Raw genomic sequence first — 19625 nt, 5'->3', positions numbered from 1 at the left:
ACCCCACAAAAAGTCACATCCAACAGAACCCTAGAACATGACCTTACTTGAAATTGGGTCTTGGCAGATGTAATTGGACAATCCAACATGACTGTTATGCTTAGAAGAAGACAGCCATGTGAAGGTGGTGGTAGAGATTGGAGTGATGCTGCCACAAGCCAAGGAATGCCTGAGGCCACCAGAAACTGGAGGAGGCCAGCAAGGATCCCCCTAGTGGTTTGGAGGCAGCATTACTCCAACCAGCACTTTGATTTCAGATGTCTAGTCTCCAGAAATGAAGAATAAATTTCTGCTATTTAAAGCCACCTAGTTTGTGATATTCTATACAGTAGCACTTGATACAGGTTTATTCTATAAATGCTGTTTAGATCCTGTTTTTAAAATCAACTTGATTAAGATATAATTTACATAAAATTCTATGTACTCATTTTAAGTATACTGTTCGATAAATACGACAAATGTATATACTGGTGTACCCATTACCCAAATAAGATATAAAACATTTCCATCACTTCAACAAGTTCCTTCCTGCTCCTCTGCAGTCAATCCCTCCCAACTCTGATCCCAAGTTAAACACTAATCTGCTTGCTTCATTACGGATCAGTTTTGCTGATTCTAGAATTCCTTGTGAATGGAATCATATAGTATGTACTCTTTTGTATCTTGGCTTCTACAGCTCAACAAAATGGTCTGCAATTGCTTGCTGTGTCATGTATCAGTTCATTTCTTTTTAACTGTGAGTAGTATTCCACTGTATACTTGTTAATGGACAGTTTGAACATCAATTTTCATATCATATTCAGGAGTGGAACTGTGAGGTCATAACATAAATATGTGTGTGTGCTAGTTTGAAAGGATGTTTTAATCTAAATTCCATTTTGTAAAGGCAGAATAATCCCTATTCAATACTGTATGTTTGCTTCTGTAATTAGATCATCTCCCTGGAGATGTAACCCAATCAAGAGTGGTTGTTAAGCTGGATTGGGGGAAATGGGTCTCCACCCATTTGGGTGGGTCTTCATTAGTCTGGAGTCCTATAAAAGAGCAAACATTTTGGAGAATGAGAGAGATTCGGAGAGAGCAGAGAATGCTGCAGCACCACAAAGCAGAGTCCACAGCTAGCAACCTTTGGAGATGAAGGAAAATGCCTCCCGGGGAGCTTCATGAAACAGGAAGCCAGGAGAAGAAGCTAGCAAATGATGCTGTGTTCACCATGTGCCCTTCCAGATGAGAGAGGAACCCTGACCATGTTCACCATGTGCCTTTACAGATGACAGAGAAACTCTGACTGTGTTCACCATTTGCCCTTCCACTTGAGAGAGAAACTGTGAACTTCTCTGGCCTTCTTGAACCAAGGTATCTGTCCCTGGATGCCTTAGATTGGACATTTCTATAGACTTGCTTTAATTGGGACATTTTCTTGGCCTTAGAACTGTAAACTAGCAACTTATTAAATTCCCCTTTAAAAAAACTGTTCTGTCCGCCATTAAGTACTTGGAATCTCAGGTAGGACATGAGATTTTGTTGGTTTGTCCAGAATGATGCCCCGATGAATTTCAGAGTGATTCGATCAGTGAGTGGAAAAGTATTTGCAAAGCCCCCTTCGGGGAATGGTGAGAACGGGGAGAAATGTAACTTCCCCAAGTTGAATTCTTGATATTCTCACAAGCAGTGTGGACAACCAGAGCTATAGGCTGAGCCCCCAGTCTTGGGGTTTCTTCATATGAAACTTAACCCCACAAAGGATAGGCTCTGGGAGCAGCGGTTAGCTCTGGGAAGAGAAAAGGGACAGAGGTGGCAGGAAGCCGTTTCACTATCCACTTTTTTTTAAAAAAAGTGAAGCTCTTAGCAAGCAGAACTACATGGGATACACAAGTCCATCAGTAGAACAAGGTAACTACAAACAGTCCTGCCGTTCAGAGAACATCAATATAAAATAAAGGAAGCATTTAAAATCAGTGGCTGAAGTGTGGACTAGTTAATAAACTTGCTGAGGTGATCTGCAATCCACGTGATGCAAAATAAAGCATCTTGCTTCACACTGTACCCTCTCTCCACTCCCCAATGCACATTCCAGCTGGGTGAGTTAAAAAGTGACCTCGCCACCCCCAGAGAAACTTCTTTTGTTGCTCAGATGTGGCCTCTCTCTCGAAGTCAACTCAGAAGGTGAATTCACTGCCCTTCCCCTTATGTGGGACAGGACTACCAGAGGTGTAAATCTCCCTGGCAATGTGGGACTGAGAAAGGCTTCTTGACCAAAAGGGGGAAGAGAGAAAGGAGACACAATAAAGTGTAAGTGGCTGAGAGATTTCAGTTGAGAGGTTATCCTGGAGGTTTTTCTTAAGCATTATATAGATATCCCTTTTTAGTTTATGGGGTATTGGAGAGGCTGGAGGGATGTACCTCCAACTGTTGAGCTGTATTCCAGTAGCCTTGATTCTTGAAGATGGCTGTGTAAAGATATACCTTTTATAATGTGACTGCGTGATGGTGAAAACCTTGTGTCTAATGCTCCTTTTATCCAGAGTACGGACAGACGAGTTAAATAATATAGCGGATAAGGGGTAAAATAAATTGGGTAGATGGCAATACTAGTGGTCAATAACAAGGAAAGGTAAAAGAGTATGGGATGTATGAGCTTCTTCTCTTTGCATTTATTTTTCTGCAGTGATACAAATGCTCTAAAAATGATCATGGTGATGAATGCACAGCTATGTGATGATATTGTGAGCCACTGATTGTGCACCATGTATGGACTGCATATGTGTGAAGATTTGTCAGTAAAATTTTTTTTAAAAGGTGAAAAAAAGTTGCCTCGCCTTTATCTATACTGTTTGAACATTTAAGTGAGAACAATTATCCACAAAAAGACTAAAAGACTAAAAACAAATGTAAAAAAGCCATCTAGTAAAATGACTTACAGAATTAGTCATTTTCTCACAGTTTTCTTTCATGAATAATTAACACCTATGAATACAGAACTGTAAAATCTAGTGCCAAATGCTCAACAGTGAGAATGCAAATGCTGGCACCGAGGGAGCACTGTTTGAGGACAGGCCTGGGGCCCGCTGTCTGCTGCTCCCAACACCCTCCACCCATTAGTCTCTCAGGAGGACTCAGGGTCATGCACAGCTGGAAGGAGGCAACCAGCGAAACCCATGGCTTCCTCACCTTAGGCCCTGTGCCAGTTAGAAAGTATTATGTACCCTAGAAAAGCCACGTTTTAATCTTTATCCAATCTTGTGGGATAAGACCTTTTGCTTAGGGTGGGAAACTGGATTGTTTCCATGAAGATGTGACACACCCAATTGCGGTGTGTGGCCTTTTGACTAGATGGAGATGAGACTCCACCCATTCAAGGTGGGTCTTGATTAGTTCACTGGACTCCTTTAAAAAAGGAGACATTGTGGAGAGACCTCAGATGCAGAGGCAGAAGTCCCAGGAGACACAGTTGCCTGAGAGCTCAGCAGATGTCACCATGTGCCTTCCCACGAGATGCTAAGCAAGGAAGAACCCAGAGCTGTGTTCCAGAGGAGCGAAGGGAAGGCCCACAGACACTTAGAGAGGAAGCCACTGACATCAGAAGCTGTCCGATGTCAGAGGACCAGCAGATGGACTCATCAACCTTTCTTGAGTCCAGGTACCTATTTGTGGATGCTTTAGTTCAGACATTTTTATAGCCTTAGAACTGTAACCTTGTAACTCATTAAATTCCCTTTTAAAAGCCATCCCATTTCTGGTATATTGCATTCTGGCAGCTTTAGGAGACCAACACAGGCCCTAATTTTGGTCTTTCTACCACTTGAAGGAAAGTCTTTTTCCAGGATGATCAAAGGTGTAGCTTGCCTTGACTCCCAGACCTGTCTTCTGGGGTCACCACTGAGCAGGCTATGAATGATGAAAAATATTGCTGGCTGGCTTACACTGGCCAATCTACAATCTTGCTGGAAAGGGACCATGTCCACAACTCACCTACATGAAAAGTTATTGCCTTCATGGGAGTGGTCGTCAAACCAAAGTTTATTTACACGTCTCACATCACTCTGTCTTTTATCTCAGGGGATCTGTGCAATTTACTTGATTTACTACTTAAAACTGTGGGCTTTTTGTTCACACTGAAGACTATGTACTGTTCAAGGGGTCATATTATTCACTTAATCCTCTTAACTCCCATGAAGGAGGTACTATGATTCTCCTCACTTAGCACAAGAGGAAACTGAGGCACAGAGAGCTTGAACCACCTGTCCAAAGTCACAGAGCTGGGAAGGGACAGAGACAAGGCTGGACCTGGGTCGCTGGCCTGGAAATCCCCCTGTGGGGGTTGCAGTCACAGTTTCCACTGCCTCCCTCCACTCCAGGGCTGATCCTTCCACTGCGGCTCTTAAGGCAAAAACACACGGGGATTTTATCCCACTGGAGGACCTGCTGCCCCACATCTCTCTCGCACCAATGAATCTGTGCCTACGGCCGCTTCACAGGCCAAATAACAACAAAAGCCAAAGCCTGTGTCTCTGCGCTGCAGCTGGCTTTCAAGGGCCTTTTCTCCAGAGCCATTTGTTCTTACGTGGACGCCCATTCTTGCCGCAGCTTGGCTTCAATTGTACAAGTTCCCTAGTGAATCTAGTCTCTCTGCAGAACCCCTCCTTCAGTACTCCCTGCTACTGCAGGGCTGCTGCTTTTCTTCCCAATACCACTCTGAAATCTGTCCACCTCCCTCCAGCTTTACTGACAGCACCCTAATTTAGGCTGAGACTGCCTGCCTTCTCGGATCCTCTAATGGTTCCCCAGCAGTCCACTCTTCTGAGAAAAGGCCCACCAAGCTGTGCCACACACCTGCTCATGAGGACATCTTCCTGGCTGCCCTGTTTTCAGGAAAAGATCCACGTCCTTGCTGGTGCCTACAGGGCAGGGCTCTGGTTGGGTCGTCCCCTCCTGGCCTTTCCCACTCCCATCCTTTCACTATCTCTCAAGACTACTACGCTTTGGCACCTTGGCCAGGTGCTTCCTTCAGCCTCACACCCTGTCTCCCCTGTACTGGTTTGCTAATGCTGCCAGGATGCAATATACCAGAACTGGAATGGTTTTTAGAAAGGAAATTTTAGTTACAAGTTTATAGTTCTAAGGCTATAAAAATGTCCAAACTAAGGCATCCAGGGAAAGACTGGCTCAAGAAAGGCTGATGGGTCTGGAACCCTCTGTCAGCTGCACAGTCATGTGGCTGGCATATGCTAGGGTTTTTGGTTTCTTGTTTCAAACAGCTTCCCCAGGGGTGTTTTCTTTCTTCATCTCCAAACGTCTCTGGCTGTGTGGACTCTGTCAGTTCTGTTCCCCAAGCACCTGAATTGGCTCCAAGGTTTCTTCAAAATGTTTCCCCCTTTAAAGGACTCTGGTAGGCAATCAACACTCACCTGGAATGGGCAGAGCCGCATGTCCATCTAACCAAAAGGTCACACCCACATCAGGCAGGTCACACAGTGGCGATAACCTAATCAAAAGTTTCCACCCTACAGTATCAGTAATCGGGATTAAAAGAAACGGCCACCCACATAAGATTGGATCAGGATTAAAACATGGCTTTTCTGGGGTTCATTATAGCTTCAAACTGGAACACTCCCCCCAACCTTGGAGTAGACCAGAAGGTCACTTCTTCCAGGAAGCCTTTCCTAACCTGGCCCCAGAGACTTGGTCCAGGCCTGTTACCCTTTCCATCACACTGATCCCACTTTTCTGAGCGCCGCGCGTGGTGGACTTAGCCTTATATACGGCAGGTGCTCTAGGAAGCTTTTAAGTTAAGGCCTTTCCCAACTCCTTTTCTCTTCCTACTCCTTTCATATTTCCATTTGCTCAAGTTTCATCCCCTGTGGGGACAGAAAGCTGTGTGTCCTTCCCCTGCTTTCTATCACTGAGTGTCCAGTCTTGTTTCCTCCAACTGCCTCGCACCTCCCTCGATCCCCAGCACCCAGACGAGCCCGGCTCTGTCTGCTGTGGACACCTCCTGCACCCAGCCCTGGCCTGGGCATGGAGGCGTGGATACAGCTCCCAGCTGCTCCTCCACAAGGAGGGTCGGCAGCAGAGGCTCTCCACACAACATAAAGCCCAGTACCGCCTCCTCCAGGAAGCCTTAAAAATATCATGGCTTTCTGCCTCGTATGAAGGTTATTTCCATGCCTTATCTGCTTCCGACTCCTTTCTCCACTTTCACCTGAAAGCCCCTCAGAAAGAAGGCAGAGCTGAGTGTTTCTCCATTTCACCTCTCGAGCCCAGCAGTGTCCTGACCTGGGTGGTAGCTGGCGCTCCCTCTCGGAGCCCACCACCCTGCACCTGGTCAGCGTAACATGTGAGTCAAAATCCAACCCACGTCCGCTAAATGCGCTACTTAGAGATGGAGAAACAGAAAAAAAATAATAACCAACAAAACTAACTATTCAAGGGGAGGGAAAAACTCTGCAAATGTCCACTCCCAGGTGACCAGTCCAGCTGCTCTTTCCTATGGGTAGCAGGTCACCCCAGGTGGTACTCACGTTGTGCCCAATGGTGCTGGCATAGGTGTCAGAGATCCAGGACATCTCCCGCTCACCTGTGCTCATGTCTGGGGCAGGAACGTCGATGCCAGGACCTAGGCAAGAGGACAGGGTTCAGGCTTGAAGAAAAGCTTGTCTCAGACACAACATTCCTTGTAATCCTCTACAACGACAAAGTCACCGCGCCTTGAAGACTTTGGACTTTCTTCACCTAACTAACCGAGGTCATGGAGAGGCCCATGAAATGTCTCCCTACAAAGCACACGCACATCACAGCGTGGCCGCTCTGGCGTTTCCCGGCCGCATGCTGGGAAGTTAGCTAAACACAGCGGAAATAAGCCGCTATGGGGGCTTTTGCGCGTGTAACCACAGGCACATCAGCTCAGCGTCCCTGCCTCAAGCGTCCTGACCCCACACCAGAGGTTCAGGCCCCTCTCTGCCCACAAGCACAGGGACGCCCCGAGAGGCAGCCGGAGAGGAGCCACGTGGCCCTAAACCGGGGGTAGGATGCTGTGCTGACCGAATGCTGAAAGCTCACCACTCTGTGTACATCAAGTTCTTAGGCCCTGGCTTTCCCTTGCTTGGGTCACAACAAACTAACAGGTTTGAGATCACAAGACGGGAGCTGGCAGGAGCGAGACCCGTCAGTGACAGCACCACCTGCTGACGACCACAGCGAGAGCGCGAACAGGCCGCGGCTCACCCGACGCAGCCAGGGCAGGGGCAGCAGGACTATTCCAGTCCACCGCAACAGACAGAGAGGCCGGCTCGCCCTCAACGTCGGACCATTCAATAAAACACGCTACATCTCTATACAGAAATACTGTGCAGCCATCAACATGGGCGCTTTATATACAGGTAAACGACTTGGAAAACGTAGCAAAACACACGTGGGAAAAAACAGGTTTTATTCAGCGTGCATACAGTGTTCCCATTTACACAAAGGCTAGAGTAGAAATAAATGAACTTGAGAATAAAAAAAAATTCAAGAGAATCAACAAAGCCAAAAGTTGGTTCTTTGAGATGATCAATAAAACTGACAAATCCTTAGCTACACTGATAAAGGGGGGGAAAAGATGCAAATAAACAAAATAAAAAATGAGAGGGGGGACATTACTATCATCCCCACAGAAATAAAAGATCATAAGTGGATACTGTGAACAATTGTGTGCCAACAAATTAGATAACTCAGTCGAAACAGACAATTTCCTAGAAACATACAGTGATTAGAAGAAACAGAAGACCCCAACAAACCACTCACAAAAGACTGACTCAGTCTCCAAACACCTCCCAACAAAGAAAGGTCCAGGGCCAGATGGCTTCACAGGGGAGAGAACAGTCCCTTCAACATGGTGCTGGGAGAACTGGCTATATAACCCAAAAGAATGAAAGAGGACTCCTCTCTCACACCTTAAACAAAAACTTAACTCAAAATGGATCAAAGACCTAAATATAAGAACCAGGATCATAAAATTCCTAGACGAAAATGTTGGGAGGCATCTTCAAGATCTTGTGGTAGATGGAGGACTCTTAGATATGATACCCAAAGCACAAGCATGAAATAAAAAAATGAAACAAAAATAGATAAACACGACCTTCTCAAAATTTAAGACTTCTATGCATGAAAGGACTTTCTCAAAAAGGTGAAAAGACTGTCTTCTCAATGGGAGAGAATATTTGGAGACCAAAACTCAACATTAAAAAGACAAACAGGGGATGGGAGGTTGGCATGGCGGCCGAGCACAAGAGCAAGTTGTCCAAGAATCTGCTGCGCATGAAGTTCATGCAAAGAGGATTGGACTCAGAAACCAAGAAACAACTAGAAGAGGAAGAGAAGAAAATCATTAGTGAAGAGCACTGGTACTTGGATTTGCTAGAACTTAAAGAAAAAGAGAGTTTCATAGTAGAAGAGCAGAGTTTTATGCTATGTGAAGACCTTCTTTATGGAAGAATGTCATTCAGAGGATTTAATCCTGAGGTTGAGAAATTAATGCTTCAGATGAATGCTAAGAACAAAGCAGAAGACAGTGAAGATGAGACAGTGGAGCTCGATGTGTCCGATGAAGAAATGGCTAAAAGATATGAGACCTTGGTGGGAACAATTGGAAAAAAGTTTGCGAAGAAAAGAGACTGGCAATTATGAAGAAGATGAAAATGGAAACATAAAACCAATTAAAGCAAAGAAGATGTTCTTAAAGCCCCAAGATTAAAAGGAATGCCCTAAGATATGGTTCCAGGATGCCCTGTGAAGGTTATATTTTGGAAATCATTGTAATTGTTTCTCTATATTAGCAATACTATAGTGTTTATTTGTAAAGGAATGTATAATTTTGGAAACATGCTGTTTTTGAAATAGATGTTCAGTGGATGTTATACATCCTTTGCTTAATGGTATTCATCAGGAATGGCTTTTTAGCCCTTGATCTTCAAATGTACATATGTACATGTTTGTCTCCTAAAGATTTTTTTACCTCAGCTTTTTAAAATATAGCACTCTAGTCACTGACTTGAATTAGCTCAGATAAATTAAAATCAATGTTCAAATTACCCTTATGTTTATATTTTACTTTTAATTATCAGGTTAAGACCAATTCGTATGTATAATATTGAAACCAAATGTCTATGAGAATTTATTCTATGTAAATTATCAAGAATGAACATGACATTCCAACTTGAAGTATTTGCATGCTACCAAGTCATTGTCAGTTTATGGCATTATAGTTATTTACTTAAAGCCCTTAATTAAAAAATATGTCTATTTTGAAATAAACATGTTTTCACACACACACACACACAAAAAAAAAGACAAACAGGATGCATGGGTAGTTCAGGGGTAGAATTCTTGCTGCCAACGGGAGACCCAGGACCAATTCCTGGACCATGCACCCAAGTAACAAAACAAAAGAAAAAACACTGTGAACAAAGTTCCCTATGATATACATAGCCCATATATCTGTTTGTGTGTGGGGGTACGTATACATATATACATATATGTAGACAGAGACATTAAAAAAAAAAAAAAAGACAACCCAATTTAAAACTGAGCAAAAGACCTAAAGCAACATTTCCCCAGGAGAAATACAAATGGCTAAAGAGCCCATGAGAAGATGCCCAGCATCACTAGTTATTATGGATATGCAAATGAAAACCACAATGAGATATCACTGCACGCCTATCAGAAGGGCCATAATCAAAAGAACAGAAAAGCATTAGTGCTGGAGAGGGTGTGGAGAAAGAGACGCTGATTCACTGCTGGGAGGAGCTGCTGGGGAAGACAGTTTGGCAGTTGCTCAGGAAGCGAAGTACAGAACTAATACAGGATTGGGCAACCCCGTAACTAGGTATGGTCTCAGAAGAACTGAAACCTGGGATGTAACAAACACTTGCACGATGAAGTTCACAGAGGCATCATTCACAACTGCCTAAAGAGAGAAACAACCTAAATGTCTACCAACTGATGAGAGGATAAACACAATGTGGCACAGACGTACAGCAATAATTTTCAGCTGTAAGGAAAAGTAGGCTTGACACAAAAGGACAAATATTTTTGACTTCACTAAATATAAAGAGCAAACTCATAGAGCTAATACCTCGAATACAGGTTACTAGAAGATAGAATGAAGGTAAAGAATGGTGAGCTAATGCTTAATCTGTGCAGAATTTTTAATAAGGTTGGGTATGCTTGGAAATGGATAGAGGTGATGACAGCACATTATCAGGAGTGTAATTAACAACGCAGACTCTTGTGACTGCTGTTGAAAGGGGAAGTTTAGGGTTGTGTATGGTACTAGAACGAAAGCCAAGAGGATAAAACATGGGACTGGATAACTGTTGTGGATGATGAAGACGGTTAATTATGAAGATGGTTAATGATGAAAATCAGTTAATGATGAAGATGGTGTGTAAATACAAACTGCTTTTGAAAAAATGCCATCACCCTATCCCCAAATAGCATAAATTAGAAAAATGAAAAATGGCCTAAAAATACAACTCCTTTAACAGAACATGAGTTTAGGGTTAGCGCTGAAAGGGTAATTTTGCATGGAGATAAAAAGAGGGTTAGAAGGAAGGAAATATCAAGGGATATTTTTGCAAGGCAACTTCACAATTTACAAAGGTGATATTTAAATTCACACAACAGAATTAACAGCAACCAAAAGGTTGCAAATAAATAGACAAAATTTCTCACTCAACAAAATATGACTAAATCCTATCTAGCCACATAAAATGGATTACATACCACAAACCAAGTGGGATTATCCCAGGAATGCAATGTCTAGTCAAGATACGAAACTCAATCAATACAGTACACACTGTATTAAAAGAATAAAGGACAAAAATCACATGTTCATCACAACAGATGCCAAAAAAAAAGCTTTTGTCAAAAGCCAACATTATTTATGATAAAAACACCCAAAAACTAAGAATAGAAGGGAACTCTGTTAATCTGATAAAGGACATCTATGAAAAATTCACAGATTAACATTAAGTTTAAGGGTGAAAAATTAAAGGCCTTCTGCCTAAGCTAAGCAAGACAAGGAAGTTCGCCCTTTTCATTTCCATTCAACCTTGTGCTGCCATGGTAATTAGGCAAGAAAAAGAAACAACAGGTCTCCCCAGGTTGGAAAGGAAGAAATTATCTTCACTTGAGGATGACATGATCATTCCTTAATGCTATAGGAATACACACACACACACCCCTATTAGAGCTAATAAATGAGATCTACAAGGCTACAGCATACAACATCAATATGAAACAATCTCACTGCTATATACTAGTAAGGAACAAAAGAGATTCCATTTACAACAGCATAAAAAACACACAAACACTTAGAAATAAGTTTAAGAAAAAGACTGCAAGACTTGCACACTGAAAACTACATCAAAAGAATTTAAAAAGACATCCAGTGTTCAAGGGCTGTGCGGGTTCATGCTGTCAGGTAGGCAGTGCCACCAACACAGTCTCAGAGGCAACGCCGCCCCTGTCACAGCTCTGCTGCCTCGTCTGGGGAAACTGACAAGCTGATCAAGTTCACACACGTGTCTGGGTCTGGGCTTAGTCTCAGGTCTAACTCACAACCTCCAACTCTGTGGAAAAGGATGCCAGAAAATACCAGACGAATGACATCAATTCTGAAGGTCTGCCCAGGATATCTGTGCCCTGGCAGGAGAGAAAGGTCTCCCTTTGCCTCCCTCCTGGGCTAGCAAGGCTTCTGCACTCAAGCAAGGAAGTCAAACCACCAGAAGTTAAGTTCTGCTTCCTTTCAGTGCCCCAACGGATAGCTCTATCACCACTAGGATGTAAGGTATTCTGCTGAGACTAAGGAAAGTGAGCTGGAGATATGACCAACAGACACGATTCAATAAAATCTAAAACCATTCAAGGCTGTGTCTGAGATTTAGGGTAAGGGATGGACAGTAGGCTGAACCCGCCCTTGGTTCACTAATTCAGAGGTGCAGGTGCTCCTCTATGGTAAGGACCCAGTGCTGGGTCCCAAGTCCCAGGCCCATGCCAAGACCGTCGTGGCTATGAGGATGCGGCACGCCAAGAACCCAGATGCCTTTGAAATTAAGAGAGATGGGACAAATTTGGTAGGTTTCAGTGCCACCTATATTCATTACTCTATTAGTTTTTCTATTACATACACATTTTCCTGAAAAAGAAACAAATTTCAAAATGTTACTAGGACAAGTGGTCTATTAAATAATTTTGTTTACTTTATTCAAATCAGAACCCTTTCAGATGAAGAAAAGTTAGAAAAGACATAATGTGTTTGAAAATGATAAAGCAAATGACTTGTCTGTGATGGCAGGGCTGGTTCTGCTGTTGTGTCTGGGGGGGGCGTCCCCAGTGGCAGGACCCACAGGCTACAGCCTCTTCACCGAGGGGCTCCTAGAGTTTCTGAGACCAGCCGTGCAACAGCTCAACTCTCATACCCACGCCGTCAGAGAGCCAGGAGCAAACTGACAGCCTAGCCCCGGAGCCCTGCCGCACCGGAGGGCTAGAAGGCGGCCCTGGACCTCAGCTGCTACGTGGGCTCCTTAAGGCCCGGCGACGAGCTGTGTTGGTCAGCAACATTCAACAGAATGCTCAGGAATGGCTGAGCTGTCTAAACCAGTGTTGCCAAGGAAACGGGAGGGCGATGCTGGGTTCAATTTACCTACCTGGTTCCCCAAGTAATAACACAGGCCAGAAGATGGACCCATGACCTTAAAATAGCACAAGCACTGTTCCCCAGCTGCCCTGTTTTAGCAGTTATAAGACTCCAAGTGCCACCTTGATCTTGGTCCCTTTGGACCTTGGGACATCAGAAAGGCAGGCCTAGGGTTTGTGTTTGAGGCAACCATTTGTGTGGACCCCAAGAAATCAGTACACAGCTGGACCTAAAAGATCCCCAAAGACTTAAGCGCTTATGTTATTATGGCTCTTCCTTCCTTCCAAGAATGAGCTGAGGTCTCCACCTTTGGTTTTTAAAAGCTACGTGTTCAAAGCCCACCTCCTCCTCCTCCAGGCCGAGTTAACCAGGGCAGGGCTCCTGCTCCATGCCTGGTGGCTGAGGTCCGGGCAGCACATCCTTCACCTCTGATTTCTCATTCTCCTTGGCTTCTACTGAGGGTTTGCAGGAGGGGGAAGGCAAAGTCAAGGCAAAGGACTTCTGCCCACCCTCTTTTTACTACACTGTGAATACGGTAGCAGGAGCAGAGTTGTAAGAACCATTTGATTCAATAAATGTTTAAACAGTATAAAAAAAAAAAAAAGCAAATGACGAATATTCACACATCACACACAAGACCACAAACCCAGATGATCGGTAGTAAGATACAAAAACCAGCAAACAAGTAATTCGTAACCTCACAGCTGTAGTCTGTTTGGCAAAACCTCCCGAAGCTCGGGAACCTTCACAGATAGTGAGGGTGGTAAGGGTGATGGGTTCACCAGCACTGCAGTCACTGTCGCTTCCTGCCACTCAGTTTTAGCTGGGCGTGCTAAAAACTCCAACTCTAAAACGCACCAGATCTCAAAGCTTTAAGCACAGAACTGATATTGTAAGAAACAGATGTTTTTATTCAGCTATTACTTAGTTCCCAAAAGCCTGGCCTTGGCCTCTGTGGCTGCGTCAAGACAGACCACACAGTCCTGCAGTGCTAACCACGTGTGCACAAGGAAAAGGTGCAGGCGGGCAGGTGGGCGCTCCCTGGTGCCCAAAACGCAGGCCTGAAAACCCGAACCATCGTTCTCTTAGAGATACGTCCTAAACAGCTGCAGGTTTGCTCACCGCATCCATCACACAATCCATCTTGCTTCTCAAAGTAAAACGGCAACTCTATCTATGCAAGTGAGGATAAAAGTAGGAGGAGTTTAAACTATGATCATTATTCTTCGGATGCTCCCATTCGATGTGCAAACCCCCATGGCAAGACATACCAATAAAGCCCTTCTTTGCCAACTCTATGGTGAACTGCCTTGTGATTTTTTTCCAATTCATTATCCTGTAAAGAGAAAATGTTTCAATGGAAAGAAACACTTGAGGAGGAAACAAATAGCTGTACGTTTTTATCTCTCTTCCTCTATTTCACGTAACCCTCAACAACTCATAAAGTAGGCATTATTTCTATTTTAAAGGTGAGAAAACAAGGGATCAGAAATTGTTATACAAACATCTGATAGTAGGGCTCAAATTCCAATTCCTGTTCTCTTTATATTAACACAGGCCCCGTGACTCACTCCTATGGTATATTTTCACTTAAATGGTGAATTTATTAATTTATCAACATGAATATAAATGCCTAACAAAATGAAGAAATTTTACCTTTTAACCAAGAAAACGAAAAGGATATTTATTGATCTTAAGCAAATGACTTTTTATAGGGCAAAACACTTGATGAGATAACTATTTACTTGTTTTTCTATTCCTTTTACAAAGCAACAGGCACCGTAGTAAATCTCACTGATTTGGAAATTACCGGAGGACAGTAATTTCAAGCCCTTTGTAAATTGCACTGTGAACACAAACATTAACTTCTTACTTACGGTATAGTTCTTGGGATTGATCTTAACAGCTTTAGCACCCCCAAATGGCACATCTGAAAGAGAAGACCTCAGCTGTTATTTCACGTAAGAGTTAGAAAAAGAAAAGGAAAGCGCTGAGCAATTCTACAAAACTGGGGCATGCTTTAAACTTTAATTTCACAACACTCAAGAAATAAACCCACCTTGATATCTTCTAAAATACTGAACTTTAAAAACAATTCTAGTAAACAGAAATTATAAGGCTTGACAAGAAACAAATCAGTGTTCCTTATTACTTCTGAAAGATATATTCACTTTCCTTCCTCTGTAATTCAGGTTTTTTTTTAAACTTTTTTATTGTATGGTATAACATACACACAAAGCAAAGAAATAAAAAAGCAATAGTTTTCAAAGCACTCTTCAACAAGTAGTTACAGGACAGATCCCGGAGTTGATCTAGTTATATTTATAAAAAGTATGGCGATAGCTTTAAACGAAGATCTGTGCTTAAAAGAAAAATGCAATTAGAGCCTATAAAAATTCCCCACTTGAAAAAGATAAAATCTTAATTATGACTAAACGAAAGGAAATGAAAGACATAAAATGTGTAACTTAAAAAAACAGTTCTGATAAGGTGTATGTCTACAGCACCTTAAAAATAAACTTGTTAAACATATATCCCCAGAGTTATTTTTGGATAACAACAAAGAGATCACTTACCAACCACTGCACACTTATATGTCATCAGGGAAGCCAAGGCTTTCACTTCATCCACACTCACATCTGTGCTGTAACGGATACCTGGAGTATTTTAAAAAGAAAAACAAGATAAATCATGGGGGAAAAAGAAGGGTAAGTAAATGTATTTAGAAAATCCTTTCAGTAAGCTTTTCAAAAAAAAGCATGACTTATGCAGAAGGCATGAAGACAATGAAATAACTCCTGATGTGAGTTGATAAAGGCATCCGACGGGGTTCCCAAAGCTTTAAAGAGGAGAAAGTCCCCGCTCCGAAGGAACGTACAACCCAGCGGGAACAACAGTCGCTGGGGTCTCACAGGTAAAAATGACCTTTGGACGAATGTGGGAAGGCAACTAACTCAGCAAAGGCTTTTGCATTTCCCTTTTTCCTTCTGGTGTGGGTGTCGTGGCAGCAGGGAGCTCAGGTACAAGTGTGGGAAAATGCAGAGTCAGCACGTTCGGGTGATCCAACCTGAGTATTAGGATGTCTGAGCAGAGACCTGGCTTGTACTGGGTAGACCTCTGAAGAGGTCTCCGTGTTCCTCCCGTCGCCCGCTCCAGCCTCTTTCAACCAGGAGATGAGAAAGCTGAGAAAGTCATTTCCCCTTCCTGGGGACAAACAATTCCCCTCGCCCTTTCTGCAAGGATAGAATGTGGCCAAGGAAGGACAAGCCAGTAGAACCAGGGAACTCTTGAATCTCACCACCTCTGAACCCAGAAGCGGTTAGGTGTTTGGGAGAGGGACAAAGGTGGTGTCTTGGGGTCCCTGGCCAATCACCCAATCTAAGTCTCGCAAAGGGGCGTCACCTTTCCCCCTCTACAGTCCACTGCGACTCTAGTCCAGGGAAGAAGGGCTGCGTGAGACAGATGTTCAGCTGCACACTGCTGGGGGCTCCCCCACCTGCCACGCTGGCATCATTGTTATTCGTGGCTTTAATCCCTGGGGCCCAAAAGAGAAAATGGCACAGGGGGTGGGGGGGGCGGGGGGGGCACTCAAAGTCAAAGCCATGCAGAATGGTTATGTGAACAATTTCTGACTCTGAAAACCAATGATCACTAAAAATCTCAAAATATGCAGGCAACGGTGGCTCAGCAGGCAGAGTTCTTGCCCACCATGCTGGAGACCCGGGTTTGATTTCCGGTGCCTGCCCATGCAAAAAAAAAACAAAACACAAAGCACCCCCCCCCAAAAAAAAACTCAGAATATATGCAATTTACCATAAGTATGCCATACACATCATGAAAGGCCTGAAAAGGGCTGGATTAAAGAGAAAAAGTACAAGGTCCAATAAATAGTACTTGGTGCAGGGTTGGGGGGAGTCAAAGTAAAATTTTAAGTAATATTAAGACCAAACATTTGTTTCTTTAAAAGGAACAATTCCATTTTAAACACCAAGACTTGCTTTTAAAATTAATAAAAACACTGCAATGTATTTCCTAATATAACTTATGTGGACTGCTTAATTGAACATAAGTACGTGGAACCTTGAGTAGAGCATGAGATTTACTAGCTTTGTCTAGAGTGATTTGAACAGTGAATAAAAAAGTATTTGCAAAGTCCCCTTGGGGGGATGGTGAGAAAGGGGGAAAATCAACTTTCCCAAGTGGAGAATTCTTGATATTCTCACAAGCAGTGGGGACAACCAAAGCAATAGGCTGAGTCCCCAATCTTGGGGTTTGTTCATATGAAACTTAATCCCACAAAGGACAGGCTAAGTCTATTAAAAATTAGGCCTAAGAGTCATCCCCAAGAGAACCTTTTTTATTGCTCAGATGTGACCTCTCTCTCTCAGCCAACACGACAAGCAAACTCACTGCCTTCTCCCTCTCTACATGGGACATGACTCCCAGGGGTGTGGACCTTCCTGGCAACATGGGCCAGAAATCCTAGAATGAGCTGGGACTCAGCACCAAGGGATTGAGAAAACCTTCTTGACCAAAAGAGAAGAGAGAAATGAGACAAAATAAAGTGTCAATGGCTGAGATATTCCAAACAGAGTTGAGAGGTTATCCTGGAGGTTATTCTTATACATTAAATAGATATCACCTTTATAGTTAAGGTGTAACAGAGAGGCTGGAGGGAACTGCCCGAAATGTAGAACTGTGTTCCAGTAGCCATGTTTCTTGAAGATGATTGTATAATGATACAGCTTTCACAATGTGACTGCGTGATTGTGAAAACCTTGTGTCTGATGCTTCTTTTATCTACCTTTTGGACAGATGAGTAAAACATATGGATTAAAAATAAATAAAGAATAGGGGGAACAAATATTAAATTTAGCAGATTGAAATGCTAGTGATCTATGAAAGGGAGGGATAAGGGGTATGGTATGTCTGAATTTTTTTCTGTTTTCTTTTTCTTTTTCTGAATTGATGCAGATATTCTAAGAAATATCATGATGATGGATATACAACTACGTGATGATATTGTGAATTACTGACTATATATGTAGAATGGAATGATCATATGGTAAGAATGTTTGTGCTTGTATGTTGATATGTTTAATAAATAAAATAAATTAAAAACAAAACAAAACAAAAAAACACATTGCAACATAGTAGCATCACGGTTAGTGAAGAGGACAGCTCTGCCAGGGATCTGGAGCAGCCTCCAGCACCTCCTAACTAAGCGAGCCCAGATGCACGGCTCCGGGAAGTGCCGGTGTCCCAAGCCGGTCATGGCACGCATCTGGCACAGGTACTGGTACACAGTCCATGCCTAAATCTGAGCTGTGATCACGACTTTACTAAGTGTTACAGACAGTCGCAAATGAACTTACAAAAACAGAACAACAAAAACCCTGGAACAAATGGGGGTCTGAACAGCTCAAGAACGCCCTGTCTCTTCTCAAGGTAAAGCAATAGGGGGTGATAAAATAGCACACCAATGAAGAGTTAAGATTTCTCCTACATATAAAAAGCAGTTTCTCATTTTTCCTTTACAGCCCCCGCAAGTAGTTACTAAATTATTTTAATTATCTTTGCTTTCTCGCATGGGGAAAAAAATTACTTCTCCTTTCCCAGCTCTTACAATGCAATGCATTTAGGCGTGACTAAACTCATATTCATAGGCCAGAAGGCAAAAGCATCCAGACTGCAATCTTAATATCCTGGACATAGACGCTAATTAAAATTGGACCTCCTTTGACAAAAAGGTATAAACAAAAAGTCTATTTTATTACAAATGCCCTGGAAACGTAAGAGTCAGAAACTGTGCATGTAAAATGGAAAACATGTTTCCAACGGATGAGATCCAGGAACTCTTACGTGAAATGTTACTACCCGGCCACACCCATCTAGGCAGAGCTCAGCTGTGAAACACTTCGAACTAAGTTAATTAAATTACCTCTCCCAACACAGGCATTTTCTGCCTGACACTGACCAATGAAGAATTTTTTTTGTGAATGGAGGCAAGAGAGATGCTCTAAGGAGTGGAGCCCTGGCATAAACGAACGCACCTCAAGGCCCAGAACTATTTCCAGGATTAAAGAAGATACAGGTTTCACTTCAACTTCGAATTCATCAGTGACACACAAATAACAAATGTGCTTCTTGGAAGATGGCAGCAATTACCAGTACAGTGTGGGCAAGACACACTGTACTAAGGGCACCCCTAAGTCAAAGTGTTGATCTGGAAAACATTTCATAAGATAAAGGGTTCAGGCAATGAAGTGAAACAAAAAAGAAACAGGACGGCGCAGTTCAGCTGGACCCACCGGGACCGGCTCCAGGTGGCCCACAGCCCCGCGCGCTGCCCACCCCCACCCCGTGCGCGGCCCCCGCTTCCCGGGCGGCCATTGTTCCCGCGCCGGCCCACCCCCAACCCGCGCGCGGCCCCCGCTTGCCGGGCGGCTATTGTTCCCGCGCCGGCCCACCCCTACCCCGCGCGTTCCCGCCCCCACTCCCGGGAGGGGGTCGCGGCTGAGGCGAAGGCGGCGGCGGCACAATAACATAAACACGGCGCGGCCGCCCCGCCGCCCGGACCCTGCGGCGCGCGCGGCACTCACCGGCAGCGGAGAGAACGAAGGGGAGGAGGTCAGCCGGCGGGCACCGTCGCCGTCCAGACGCCGCCACGGCCGTTATCCAGCGCTGCTCGCGAATCCGGACCCCGGTTCGCGTCGTCCGGCTTCTGCGGCTCCGCTGAGTACCAAGAACGCCGGCAGCCACGGCACACGCCCGTCTACATCACCGCGCAGACTCCGCCTCCCGCGCCTCCGCAGCCGCCCGCGGGGTGGACGCGGCCCCAAGGCCCGGATTGCGGAGGCGTGGCCGGCAGAAGGGGGCGGGGCTATGCGGGGAGGAAGGAGAGTAGGCGGAGGTCGCCGGCGGGCGGAGTTGGAGGGGGTCAGGGGCC

General features: G+C 44.1%; 1 protein-coding gene and 1 pseudogene across 5 annotated transcripts in view; one reads left to right on the top strand and one right to left on the bottom strand.

The window, feature by feature from the left end:
• LOC143653648 (glutamate dehydrogenase 1, mitochondrial-like) overlaps positions 1-19600 on the bottom strand; it is a 72156-nt gene extending 52556 nt beyond the window's left edge. The window contains exons 1-6 of one of the 5 annotated variants that reach the window (XM_077124791.1): positions 19279-19600; positions 15257-15333; positions 14554-14606; positions 13948-14012; positions 6522-6616; positions 5409-5485 (exon numbers count right to left, since the gene is read on the bottom strand). In XM_077124791.1, coding sequence (XP_076980906.1) covers positions 5468-5485; positions 6522-6616; positions 13948-14012; positions 14554-14606; positions 15257-15277 — 252 coding nt within the window. In that variant the 5' untranslated portion in view covers positions 15278-15333; positions 19279-19600 and the 3' untranslated portion in view covers positions 5409-5467. Of the gene's footprint in view, positions 1-5408; positions 5486-6521; positions 6617-13947; positions 14013-14553; positions 14607-15252; positions 15334-19278 lie in introns of all 5 variants that reach the window. The other 4 variants (XR_013161440.1, XR_013161439.1, XM_077124789.1 and 1 more) reach the window with 4 other exon arrangements.
• On the top strand, positions 8242-9093 carry LOC143653646 (M-phase phosphoprotein 6 pseudogene; annotated as a pseudogene).
• Positions 19601-19625: the final 25 nt, after the last annotated feature.

The sequence above is a fragment of the Tamandua tetradactyla genome, chromosome 13 (genome assembly GCF_023851605.1).
Source record: "Tamandua tetradactyla isolate mTamTet1 chromosome 13, mTamTet1.pri, whole genome shotgun sequence".
Lineage (NCBI taxonomy): Eukaryota > Metazoa > Chordata > Mammalia > Pilosa > Myrmecophagidae > Tamandua > Tamandua tetradactyla.
The sequence above is the reverse complement of the archived record's forward strand: the minus strand, read 5'-3'. Positions and strand labels throughout refer to the sequence as shown.